This window comes from Podarcis gaigeae, assembly GCF_964106915.1.
Source record: "Podarcis gaigeae genome assembly, chromosome: 10".
NCBI classification, from domain to species: Eukaryota; Metazoa; Chordata; class Lepidosauria; order Squamata; family Lacertidae; genus Podarcis; species Podarcis gaigeae.
The window spans coordinates 24530461-24543553 of record NC_139686.1 but is presented as its reverse complement, the minus strand read 5'-3'; the positions used below and the strand labels follow the sequence as shown (position 1 = coordinate 24543553).

Genomic DNA, 13093 nt, shown 5'->3' with positions numbered 1-13093 from the left:
TTTGGGGGGCCCCCAAGAGAGTGGAGCCCTAAGCTATAGCTTGTTTAGCTTATATGTAAATCCGGCACTGGTTTTACCCCTGAAAAAGAGGACGTGCCCTGGTAATAAAAAAAAAAAGAGGACACATGGCATTTCTTTTGTCTCTGACAGGGATGGGGGAGACGCCATTTCGGGGGGGAGGGTGTCCGCCTCAGGTGCCCAAATATCTTGAGACGGCCTTGAGGGGCTGACAGGAAAACAGGATTCTTCAGACGGGCCCGCGCGCCCCCGTGTGTGAGCGCGCGCCGCCGTCACCGCTTGTGACCGTAGGGTTGTTTGTTTGATAGTTTATTTATTTCTAGGCGCGCAGCTGTTTGAAAGAAGGAGGAGGAGGGAGGGAGGGAGGGGGGAGAGAAGGATCCGGGCCAGCGGCGGGAGGGCCGCCCCATCGCGGGAAGAGCCCGGCCGCGAAGGGAGGGGGCGGCGGCTGGCGAGGAGGAGGCGGCGCGGAGGGAGGGCAGGCCGGCTCCGGGAAGCGGTGCTCCGCGCTGGGACTGGTTCCTTCGCAGCCATTTTCTGTCCAACCAAACAGCCGATTTGCGGAGGGAGCCAACCAGGGCCGCACTGGAGGTTTGTGCCTGGCTCCGGCCAATGATTGGTAACCGGTTTCACTGCAGGCTCGAATGAAATGTCCGTCTCCCTCCCCGGGCTCCGGCGTTGCCGCCGCGCCGTCGCTGAGGGGACCAGGAAGTGCCGGGAGAAGGAGAAAGCGAGAGAGAGACAGGCAGACAGACAGAGAGGAGGAGGAGGAGGAACCGGGGGGGAAGGAAGGAAGAAAGACCGCGGCCCGGGCCCGCCCGCGTCTTTGTACTGCCGCCGCGGAGCGGAGGCTCTGGCGGCCGTTGCTCGGGGCCTGGAGAGGGGAAAGCGAGCGGGGGCCGTTGGCCGAGGCCCCTGAAGGGAGACGGGCTGTTGTGACAGGAGCTGACCCCTGGAAGAGGAGCGGCGGCGGCGGCGGGAGGAGCGTGTCACCACACGCGGGTGGGGGGGGGGGAGGTTGTGTGTGTGTCGAAAGGAGCCGCGTTTGCCGCCCGAGTCAATAGCCCTCCCGAGGCGCCTTCTCTCTCCTCTCCTGCTTTCCCAACCTGGGGGTCGGAGGACCGACCACCCCTCTCTCGGCCAAGCGCGCGGCCCGAGCCTGTTTTATTTTTAATAGGCGCCTCTTCTACTGTTCCCTCGTGGAGGCCGCCCTTCTTTTCTCTCCCTCCCTTTCTCCGCTCTCCCTGCTCCTTTTCTCCTCCTGGGGTGGAGTTGGGTCTATTTGTGCACAAGGGCTTTTGTCTGCTTCTCGCTCTTCTGTTACTCCCCCCCCCCCACCCGCCTCCCACCGGTTTTTTTTTTTTTTTTTTTTTTTTGGAGGTTCCCTGAAGGGGGAATGGGGCAGCGAAGGGGTCAATGGCTCCCCTCGCCACCACGTTGGCGATGGTCTGGAAGTCCCCACACACACACCCCACACGGTCGTCGCTCCCCCCCATGGTTATCTCCCCCCCTCCCCGCCTAGCCCTTGCACATGGCCGCCTTTCGCGGTCTCCAGAGTGGCTTTGGTTGGGGAGGCGGAGAAACGAAGCTGTCAAAAAGCGCTCTGCACGCTAAAGAGAAGCTGCTGTTTTTGTCTCGCTAAGTCCTGGTCGCAACGCGTGTGAACCCCAAAGGTGGGTGGGCTTGTGGCTCTGGGGTGCCATTTAGCCGGGGGTGGGGGTGTCATTTTCCTAGCTTCCACATGTTCAAACGTTACCAGTTACTTCTGTCTTGTTATGGGAGGTTTGTCTTTTGTCTTGCACACTCGAGCTTCTTTTCCCATCCTGCCCCAGTCCCTTTCCTTGTGAAGTCTCCTTGTCACTGGATCATAGCTACCTTCAAGCCACCACACATGTTAGGAATGTGTTTGTGGAAATCAGAGAACATTGGTTTATAGAGTTCATTTACACAGCCACTGGAATTGTTCAATCCTCAGACTTGTCCCTGGCCCCACCTGCCTAGTGTGAATGTACCCATCAGATTTGAATTTGTGTGAATCCTAAGAGTACAAACTAGCTGTCTGGCATGAGTTCTGTGATTCCCCCCCCCCAAAAAAAAACCATAACTCAGTCATAGACCTCTGTTCCGTTTTGCATACCATAACTGATTTCTCCATTTGTTTTACTCGTCTAGTCAAAAAGTCTGTAAAAGTGGAAAAACAAGTCCAAGTTGCAGTTATGTGAACTAACCCATTTTGAAGACTTACTCTTTTGTTAGGGCAGTTTGTGTTTCTCCTTTTAGGTATATAAAGGCTTTAAAAGCACCCAGCAAAATTCTAGAGTGAATATTCCCTGTATACAAAGTGTATGTGATCTGTTGGTTTCCTGGGGTTGCCTACCAACACTGAATAGCATTAGCTTAGGCCTTCTGTAAACAAACTCTAGGTAACCCGCAAGATGCTGTATGACAATTCCATGCTGACACGGAATTCTCATGCAGGAACAAGACAGGTTGACAGAACAGATCTTGTATTGGTTACCTTTGTCTGCTTGTGCAAACTTGTATGCACAACTCTACCAGCAGAATGACAGATACCATAAGCAGTAAAATATATAAAAAAGAGTACATTGAACAGAGTGTCATGGTGCTAGCCCGCCATGTGCTCTACCACCTATTCAAGCTTCTCCCCCCCACCCCGTTTTCCATCTTCTCTCCCCAGCAGACACTCATCATGTTGTTTTTAAACGCTGTTGGGATTTGATTTCCCACCCCCCTAAAGATTTTTTGTACTGCGATTTTTGTCCCACCATGCCTGCTGGCACCTCCCTCTTGTGGATGGTGCCATTTTGGCTACATAAAGATTGCCACTTAGAGAAAGGTGTTAATATATAGAATGAGTGCAAAAACTTTTCTGAATAAAAAAGTATTATTGTATAAGGTTAAAGGCCTCTTCTTGCAGCAGTCTTCTTGATTTCAGCATGGCCTTAACTAGCCTGAAGGCAATCTGATACGTTCTAGTACTATGTGCTGAGTAGCTGCACTAGAATTAACCGTGCTCATTAAAATCCTGCAACTGTGCCCAACTTGGGTTTAATTTTCTTAAGAGCAACATTCACTTGAAAAATTGGTGAGATGGCCTTGTGTATATTTAGTATGGAATTGTCCTGTAGTTAGATTGGTTATTGAACTGATGGTTGGAAATTACAAAACAGGAAAATGTTGAAGTAGGATTAATTACTGGTTGGTTTGTTTGTTTGTTTGTTTGTTTGTTTGTTTGTTGGACACCTACTGAAATAGTCTCAAGGTGACTTATAAACAGTATAACCCACACCATAACACACACAAATGAAACAAAATAATAGAACACAATTTAAGAAAACAATGCTAAAAAAGCCCACACCAAATATCTTTAGCATAACTGGCACAATAACTAGTTATCAGTAGAAAATAAATTATATTTTTTTAAGGGGAAAAAAGAAAAATAATTATATAATCAACTCATCAAATGTCTCAGAGGAAAGGAAGGTATTGCCCTAGTGCCATAAATATACTAATGTCTGCACCAGGGCACCTCACTGGGAGCGTGTCCCATGAACAGGAGAGGTACAACCTTGTTGCCACTCTCTTCACCTCTTTTTGATGGGACACCTGGGCTCAGATGACAACTATGGGGTTCATGTAGGCTGCTGTCTGAGGAGATATTCCATCAGGTGTTGGGGTCCCATGCCATGTAAGTCTTTTTAGGTTAAAACCAGTGCTTTGAACTAAATTCAGAGACTCCACAGCCGTCAGGCCATTCTTCATTATCTGCCGTTTCTGAACTCTATTCAGAGGCAGTCCCATGCATAGCATGTTGCCTTATTTTAATCTGGAGGGTACCAGAATTGAAGCCAGGTTATCCATGTCCAGATAAGGATATAGATGGAGTACCAGCTGAAGCTGGGAAGAGAAGGGCACTCTATTAAACAGAGAGCACTCATGCAGCAAGTGACAGTAATAGAATTCCCAAGCTACAAACCTGTTCCTTCAGGAGAAGTGGTACTCTGTTTGGAATCAGTTGACCACCACTCATCTGGTCAGAAAAATTGTCCCTTAACAGCATCTCTGTCTTGTCTAGGCTAAGCTTCATTTTGTTGCCTCTTTTATTTTCATAGTAGTTTTTCAGAAAGAAGCAGAATTAGTGACTTCCATCAGTACTAATCCCCTAAATTGCAGGTCTTCAGAATGTTGTGTATTTCTAGAGAAATTGTTGCATTTTCACAGTGTGATGTTTTCATATTGCTCTTGTGCTCAATGATTTCCAGAAAGCCAGAACATTTTGCTTTATTTTACCTGACTAATATAGTTATAAAACATAGTGTTTTATTGCATAATTTGAAAGTGGCAAATGCTTGAAAATTATATACTGAAAGTTCTCATTCAAAATGACAATTGTGATATAAGATATCTGTAGACAACTAACTCATATTCTATTATAAACAAGACATGCTGGCAGTGGCCTCTTTATACGCCTCTGTACAGTATCCATCAGTAGGGCTATTTCATGTAACTTAAGAAGGGTCACTTTCAACTCATGAAAGCTCATTTTCTTATTTGAAGTCGTAAGTTACCTCTTCCAAAGATCAGTCTTGGCTAAATGACAAATCCTATCAAATCTGGATTCTGTACAAAATCTTAAAGTAAATTATGTCAGGTATTTTCTTCAGCTTTTGCCTCAGCTGATAACTTTCTTATGTCAGAAAAAGTTGGGTGAATGAAACTTGATTTAAAACAAGGATTCTAGGATAGCGGTTGTCATCTTGCCAACAGTGGTACATTGGATCAGATTTAAATAATGGCATGTTAGACAGGAGGAGAACATGGATGCCGAAGTTGCACTCTGTTATAATAGGTAGATCCTTGAGAGAAAGCACTAGCTGTATAGTTTTTATTTAAACTTGATGGTTATGCTGAAGCAAAGCCAAAGCATTAAAGAGGTCATCCAAACTTATTAATATTTAACAGAAATAAACTCAACATTGTTTAATGAAAAATTGTTGGTAACTTCATAAACATTGTCCCCTATTATACATAATATAAAACTGGTAACATCTCTCAGAAGTATTCAATTATTTAGATAATTAAAACATTTTCAAGTGTAGCCCTTTAATCTTCAGCAGTGTGTATTTTGCAGCCCTTGTATATGATCTGCCTCCCTTGAACCTCTGGCTCTCTGTGGGTAGTTGCCTTCTTCACAGACATAAAGTGTTTTTGGATAATAAAAGCTTCATATTACTCATAAATAATAGAAGTACTGCTATACAGTACACTAAAAGTCTTCAGTAGAAGGCTTAGTTTGAATAATGGGCTATTATGTTTTAGGCAGCAAAGATCATGTGTAGTGGGCATGCAATACTATTTATATTTTCAAATCTCAAGTATTTCGATCAGAAATATGTACTCAGATTTTTAAGAACAATATGCTTAGTCAAGTGGAGTGGACTGTTCTAAACTCAGATCCTTTTATTCCAGATGGATGGTGATAGTTCTACAACAGATGCTTCTCAGTTAGGAATTGCTGGAGACTATATTGGTGGTAGTCACTATGTGATACAGCCTCATGATGGTAAGTAATGTATTGGTCAAAGACAGTGTCCATTCTTATTGTCATTTTTCACATTGCAGCTTGCAGACGTGTAGAAGAGGCGTGACTGCAGCCCTGTGAAAATGTATCATAGTCTGTAAAAGAAGACCATATCATAAGACTCATTCACAGCTCTGTATTAAATTAATAGCTCTTATATGAGACCATTGCTCAGCAATGATTAAATTAATGTATACCATGTAGTACTTGTGTGCCATATGCTTCAATCCTGTGCACATTTCCTTGGGCTCAAGCCACATGGAACCTAATGGGTGCTATCAGTTGTTGGTCATACTTAAGTCCATTGATTTCAGTGGATCTACGTTTAGTATGACTTACTGGTAGTTGGGTATCACCCAGTGGGACATATTTAATGAGTAGCATTGTGTTGCAAGTAATGTGAGAAAAAGCTCATATTGGTACTGAACCAATCTTTTTAAACAGTTTTAAAAATAAATAAATCCTTAAGATTACCAGTTCTGTCTCTTGTAGATCTACAATATGTACTAAAAATCTAGCTTCCTGGGATCTTGTAATGTAATATCTGTAAACACATAAAGAGTATAAAAAGGACCCTGCTGGTTTCAACTACAAGCCTATCTAGTCTAGCATCGTGTTTCCCACACTTGTCATCCACATGCCTATGGGAAGCCCAATGGCAGAAGATGACTGCACTTGCACTCTCCAGCAAGTGTTTCCCAACAACTGAGATTCAGAGGCATCATGCCTCTGATCTTGATGGTAGCATACAGCCATGACAAATAATTTCTGTTGGTCGTCTTTTCCTTCATGAATTTATTTAATTTGCTTTTAAAGCAGCATGTATGTTAGTGGACAAGATCACATATTGTGATATCAAATGTGATATTTTCTTAAAGGGTGTTTAATTTTTTTAATTGTTTAAAGTTAAATACAATTAGAACTAAACTAAAAGGAGGAATGGTTTGGTGGGAGAGAGGGAGAAAGCAGAGGGAGAATAAGCTCTGTCAAACCAGTAGAATGATCTCTTCCTTTTCAAGGACCGGGCATTTGGAGAAAAAAGATGCAAGAGAAACTTTACTAACAGTTACTGTACAGCAGTTGTTTTGATGATGTTCAAAGGCTTTGTAATGGGAGGTGGTTTTCCAAATAAGGTAGGGTTGTCATACGCCCGGTTTCTGCCAGACATGCCCTATATGCCTGCTCTTTTGGGGATGACCCATAGCTTTGTGGTAAAGTACATGCTTTGCATGCAGAAAGCCTCAGGTTCAATTTCTGGCATCTCCTGGTAGGGGCAAACCCTCTCTGACACCTGGAAGAATCGCTGATGGTCAGTAGAGACAATGCTGAACTAGATGTGTGTGTATGTGTCATACAGTGATAAGCTATGTAACCCTTTCCCCCCCTTCGTGCTCCTAAAATGTCAATTTTCAGCCCAGATTATTTTGACATGCTGCGATCACCCAGGAAGGCCGAAGAATGAGAAAGTGTATATGTTTACTTTTTGTGTACATTTTTAAGGTGGGAATGTGAACTTCTATAGCCTACATATATGACAGGTATTTAAAATGAGAGTTATCATAGCAAAGTTGGCAAATGTGTCTCTTTTTTTTTTTTTGCTCTTCAAAATATGGCAACCCTGAAACAAGGTGTAAGTGAGGTTTTCAAAGCTAATATTTGTGTATTATGCTCTCTTTTTTTAGATACGGAGGATAGCATGAATGATCATGAAGACACAAATGGCTCCAAAGAAAGTTTTAGAGAACAAGATATATATCTTCCAATTGCAAATGTGGCAAGGATAATGAAGAATGCTATACCTCAGACAGGAAAGGTAATAACTCAGAAAGAGAGCTTTGCTAGCATTCCATGTGTACTGTAAGAATCTTAGATTCATCATAGAATTTTTAAAAATACGGCATAATCATTGGGTTGCATTCAGTGGGGGTTTAAGACCAAATATTGAGAGCTCCTTCAGATGTGATGTAACAATGAGAGCAGGACGTACAAGTGCTTTCTAATCCTCCACATCTCTAGCTGCCCAAAACAACTTTTGCATCTGCCTCTCATGGAGGGATTCCAGTCCTAGGTCCCCAATTGTTGCTGGACTACATCCCATCATCCCTGACCATTCTGCATATTGGCTGGTGGTTGCACTTCAGCAACATTTGTGGACACACAGTTAGGGAAGGCTACTCTAAATGAATGGCAGCTTTGGTTTTTCAATTATTATTATTTCTAAAAAACTACTACTCAATTCAAAATTCTCAAACATTTCAAATTTGAGGTAATGTGTACAATTAAACCATTCTGTTTGGGGTAGCTTAACTGGCCCAAAACATTTTATTTTGTTGGCAGTTTTGCTGGTGTATATATTAGGGTTAATTCAGATTGGAAATGAGAAATAGTTTGATTACTAGATGATGCTGATGCTGATTATTCTAGATTGCTAAAGATGCAAAGGAATGTGTTCAGGAGTGCGTAAGCGAATTCATAAGCTTTATAACATCGGAAGCAAGTGAGAGGTGTCATCAAGAAAAACGGAAGACTATAAATGGGGAAGATATTCTCTTTGCCATGTCCACTCTGGGATTTGACAGCTACGTGGAACCTTTGAAGTTGTACCTTCAGAAGTTCAGAGAGGTTTGTAATCTTTCTGTGGTTTTACTTTACAACAGTTTGGAATTTTGTCTATTATGACTAATTACTGGTTTTATATTTTATATAAACCAGGGTGTTGACTGAAAATTTTATTTATATGAAGCCTATTTTCAGAATGTAAATGTTATCGTGTTTCTTTTTTAAAAAAAATATGTAATTTTTGTTGATGAACCAGCTGGTTTATATGCTTTTAAGGATTTGGCCTTTTTCTTTTCCTGCTAGATTAGTGTTGCAACTTAGATGACATGCACTGGTCTGAAAAAGAAGCTTGCGTTTACTAGCTTGCTGCTTTTACTTCATGTTTTTATTATCACATAGTGCACCATTTAGAATTGCTTTATTTTAATGTGTCAAGTCCAGGAGAGTACATGGTCAAGCATCTCCACAAATTCAATGTGAAGCTTGAATAATCTAGCATTTGCATTCCCCTTTGACTCTTCTCCTCTTCCCATATGTTATGCAATGTTTTACTTCCTATCTGGATCTGTCCTGTGACAGGTAGACTTTCTATCCTCTCTACCTTGCATCTATTTAACATTATTGTACTTATTCTGGCCAAGAGGAACAGCAGCTATTGCCCACACACTTGCTCTTTTATTTTTATTTATTTAAAAACATTTTTAGGCCACACTTCATATTAAAAGCCCCAAAGCGGTTTATGACAGTGGATTAAAACATTCCTAATGCCTGGTAGGATAGATGGGGGGGGAGGGGCAGCTGCTTTGTTCTTTGTAATCCCCTAGTGATGTGGGGGACAGATTGTGGTGGCTGTTCTCTTCATTGTCATTTTCTTACTTTCCTTCTTACTGTGGGTAGTGCTAAGGGGCAACAGCAATAAGGAGGGTGAACTAGCAGCAGTGGGAAGAAAGAGTCTCCTGAGAAGCTTGATGCAGCTCTGGTTGTTGATTTTTGATTTTACCTATTTATTTTGTTAAGAAACTACATTGCAAAATGTTTGAAATGAGCACTTAATGTAATGTGTAAAGAAATCTGCAGTCGCTTTCTGTGGCAGTAGCTCAGCATTGCTCATCCTTGCCCTTTGCTCCTTTTCACACTGAATGCTGTTTGTGTGCAATTTGTGCCAGCAATAATTCCTTCTTATCATAACAGGCTACGATGCACAGGTTAAACTGCTGCAGTTTCAGATGCACAAGTGGCAATTTGGGCTGCTACAGACATGCAATCTCTTGAATCTTCCTAGTTGTTTCTGGTGACACGAGGTCTAGCTCCCACAACCCTTTCACCCTCCTCTTTTTGGTAACCACTCACTGGAAGATGTATATGAGAGGTTGTGTTTGCTGAAGAACCATAGACCTCTTGCAATAAAAGCTGAAGGAAATATCACACACCTGTAATTTAAATATTGCTGTTAATTGCACTAACTGTGCTTGGATCTGTCTCTTGAGCTGCCTTTCCACCTTGCCTCATTTCTGTTCAGGGTTAGAACTCCAGCTGTAGTGGGCCTTCTGAAAACAGCTCAAGGCCATAGGCTTCTGGCACGACTCAGGGGGGTTCTTCGCACTTGCATCTCACCCAAGGGGAGAATTCTGTGCGAATCTCTGGTTTGGCTAATTTAGAGCCTGCTGCATTCAGCCTTCGAGCCTCCAGATTGAGCCAAGCTTCCAGTTTTGACTACAAACCTCCTGACTGAATGCAGACTGTGTGACACAGACTGAACCCAGGTTTACTTTGCTTAGTTAGTTTATAGTGTATAGCTTCTGATGCACAGCATCTCCTAACTTTATGCATATAGTGTAAACAGTTGTCTTGTTGTTTGAGGCAATATAAACACTTTATACTTAACTCAATGAGCAAGAAGTTTTCTCTGAAATGGCTAGCAATAACAAAGGGGGAAGATCCTGAAGCTCTGCTGCACTACTCTGCTGGTTACACTGCTACAGGTGTGATCTTAAAATGTTATCAACATTCACACCAAGAATACAGATATAATTATTGGTGTACAAAATATGTAGAATTATAGAATTCTGTAATGGAGATCCAGGGTTTGAAAAACCTATTGCGTATAAACTACACTGCTATTCCAAAAAGCGTGCAATGATTTAAGTGGTTGAAAGTGCTTGTATCCTCATTCAAAACATTATTTATGCTTTTTCAAGGCCATGAAAGGAGAAAAGGGTATTGGAGCAGTTACCACAGCAGATGGCCTTAGTGAGGAGCTCACAGAGGAAGCATTTAGTAAGTAACACTTGAAGTTGCTGGGACAGATTTTGCTTTTGATACTTGACACTTGAGATTGGAAGAAGCTTGTCAAGTATGACCAAGGGGCTGCAACCTACCAAGTACTGCTGCCATGTGGTTTATGTAGAAGTCCATGAATGGTGCACTGAAATGCACTGGAGGCTGTGCTTCGTGGTTGGCACCTTGTGACTGGTTCATGCACATGTATACACCTCCCGAGTTCTATTTATTTATATTTATTCACAATATTTATATGTCACCCAACAGCAAAGGTTCTTTGGGTGGGTTACATAACATGAAATCAGAAATGAGGTAAAGCTAGAAAGAGTGAGTAACATAAAAGCATGAAAAAATTATGACTTCAAGACATTCATGGTTGTAAAGTTAACTGTTTAAATTGGGTCTGGAAATAGTCTGGATGCCAGCTCACATGGCACAACACTGAAGTAATCTGTTCTTAACAGCCAATCTTATTGAATAATTTAGCTTGGGGACCAAATGGACCTTTTTCAAAGGTATTACACTGCAGTAACCCAGCTGGGAGGTTACCAGGCTGGGCCTGTGGATAACTGTAGGAAGACTTAAGGTCCTCTGGCTTCCCTAAGATGCTGTTTGTATCTTCATTGACCATTATAGATCCAAGAGCACTCCCAAACTTCATGCTAGTGTAACTTCTTTCATTTTCCAAATTAGATGCCACCGCCACCATTTCATTGTCTTGAGTCTAAATTTCTTGTCCTCACCCGAGTTTCTCAGTCTTATCTGGTTTCTCAGTCTTTGTTTCTCTGTTTTTAATATGCACCAGTGAAAGAGATTAGATTTCATTTGCAGTATCAGGTGGTGTCCTGATACACTGTACACTGGCCATAATACATTTTTTGTTTAATGGTAAACACGTTAAATTTGGTTTGGAGTATCGTTCTCTGTGGATTCAGCCCCTTAACTAAACTGCTTTCTTTCTTTTAGCTAACCAGTTGCCAGCAGGCTTAATAACTGCAGATGGCCAACAACAAAATGTTATGGTATATACAACATCTTATCAACAGGTACAGTGCTTCCGGTTCTTTTTCTCCTGACTTATATTTAAATATTCCCAGTTTCTACAGCTATAGCTGATAGCAACCAGACAGGTAATAAACAAGTCCAATGGTTCTAAATCAGCACTTGTTTAACAGTTGAACCTTCCAGATAAATGCATGTACTTCTATTGTAAATTGTTCAAATTAATCTTACTTTGTTTTGCACTCCCTAGATCTCTGGTGTTCAGCAAATTCAGTTCTCATGATTTGAAGATGGCTTTGGATTTGGGAACTTGAAAGAGATGGGCAAGGAAATTGGAATGCTGAAAGGGAGGAAAACTTTGGTTTAAAATGGCTGGTGAAAAGAAAAATGTCACTTTGTATATATAATAGCTGTAATGTAGCTGCCTGAGGCTTGACTAATTGAGGTGTGAACTCTGACTCAAACCTTTTTTCATGAATGATTTTAAAAGAAATTGGATTTTAAAGGTATTAAAGTATTTTTGTTTTGTACAAGAGTTTGTTGCTCTGTATAACTCCTGTATGCATTGTATATTGCAATTTACTACTGTCAGAGATTTGTAGACAGTTTCTTATTTTCATATTGAATCATGTTACTTTTGTAATTCAAGTAAACAGCTGGGTAATTAATTCAAGTTTACCCTTTGAATAAAACATAAGGGTACAGTTCATTTTGAATGCAAGTTGCCTTTATTATAAAAAATGGGATTTTGTTTTGTAACTGTCTTGCATGACTAAAGTTGAGTTAACATATTTATTAATATTTCGACTTTGAAAGGGAATTCCTCAAGCGCCAGCAGTTCAAAAGAAGTGCTCCCAGTGTTTTAATGTAATGATTGAATTAATGTGAATCCGGAAGTATCCAGTCTCTAGATCTTAGCATTAGAAGCTTGGGACATAATCTACCAAGAACTGCTTTGCACAAGTTTTCACAAGACAATAACTGTCTTCTGCAGGGCTAGTTCTGTGGATTGCCTGGTGCCCCATAACAGTGTTAACTGTACATTGTAGTGCAGTCCCTATTTTGCAACAACTAGAAGTATGTAGTAGAGTTTCTTTTGTTGATTCCATTGACTTAGGGGCATTCGTCTCACTGCTTTTGAAATAAACCCTTTTTAAGTTATGATCTCTCTTCATAAAAGCCAAATTCTCTTTACTCATTTGCAACAGTTTGATAGTCTTTTGGTAATTCATCATTATTCTCTAAACTTCTCCATTTCCATGCTTGATGGGAATTCTGAACTGTTTATAACATCTGTGGAGTGTGTGGGTGTATGCTTGTGTCTGAATGGATCTGAAACGGAAGACTTCAGTTTGCACTTGGCTGGTGGTTTCCTGCCTTTGCAATAAACTGCCATATACCTAAATAATATTACTTAATTTTGTATATGAACAGATTGTGCCAAAGATCACCTGTTCTGGTACATTTAGTGTCTAGATGGGGGGGGGGTTTGAATATTTTGCTGGCGCAACATTATACTGTTGCTATTAGGATAAAACTGCTAGCTTTAGCCACCCTATAGCTCAAAGCAATTGCAAGGCATAGGGGTGGGGAACCTTGATTCTCTTACCCGGCTTTCTGGAAGCTTTGAGC

The 13093-nt window shown here is 41.5% G+C and overlaps 1 protein-coding gene across 3 annotated transcripts; it reads left to right on the top strand.

Annotated features, from left to right (window-relative positions):
- The first annotated feature begins 431 nt into the window (after positions 1–431).
- NFYB (nuclear transcription factor Y subunit beta) lies at positions 432–12622 on the top strand. Of its 3 annotated transcripts, none has more exons than XM_083700983.1 (7): positions 432–609; positions 5509–5602; positions 7303–7433; positions 8045–8242; positions 10378–10456; positions 11426–11505; positions 11712–12622. In XM_083700983.1, the coding sequence occupies exons 2-7, from the start codon at positions 5509–5511 to the stop codon at positions 11742–11744; spliced, it is 615 nt and encodes a 204-aa protein (XP_083557109.1). In that variant the 5' UTR covers positions 432–609; the 3' UTR covers positions 11745–12622. The 3 variants fall into 3 exon arrangements, with proteins under 3 accessions (XP_083557109.1, XP_083557110.1, XP_083557111.1); XM_083700984.1 differs by lacking the exon at positions 432–609 and adding an exon at positions 649–1691; XM_083700985.1 differs by lacking the exon at positions 432–609 and adding an exon at positions 1713–2298.
- The last annotated feature ends 471 nt before the right edge of the window (positions 12623–13093 follow it).

Excerpts from the sequence above, each read along its gene's own strand:
- NFYB (XM_083700983.1), top strand. The coding sequence starts at position 5,509 with ATGGATGGTGATAGTTCTACAACAGATGCTTCTCAGTTAGGAATTGCT. Across the intron at positions 7,434-8,044 it reads CTATACCTCAGACAGGAAAG|ATTGCTAAAGATGCAAAGGA; the intron begins GTAATAACTCAG and ends TGATTATTCTAG. Across the intron at positions 10,457-11,425 it reads GCTCACAGAGGAAGCATTTA|CTAACCAGTTGCCAGCAGGC; the intron begins GTAAGTAACACT and ends TCTTTCTTTTAG.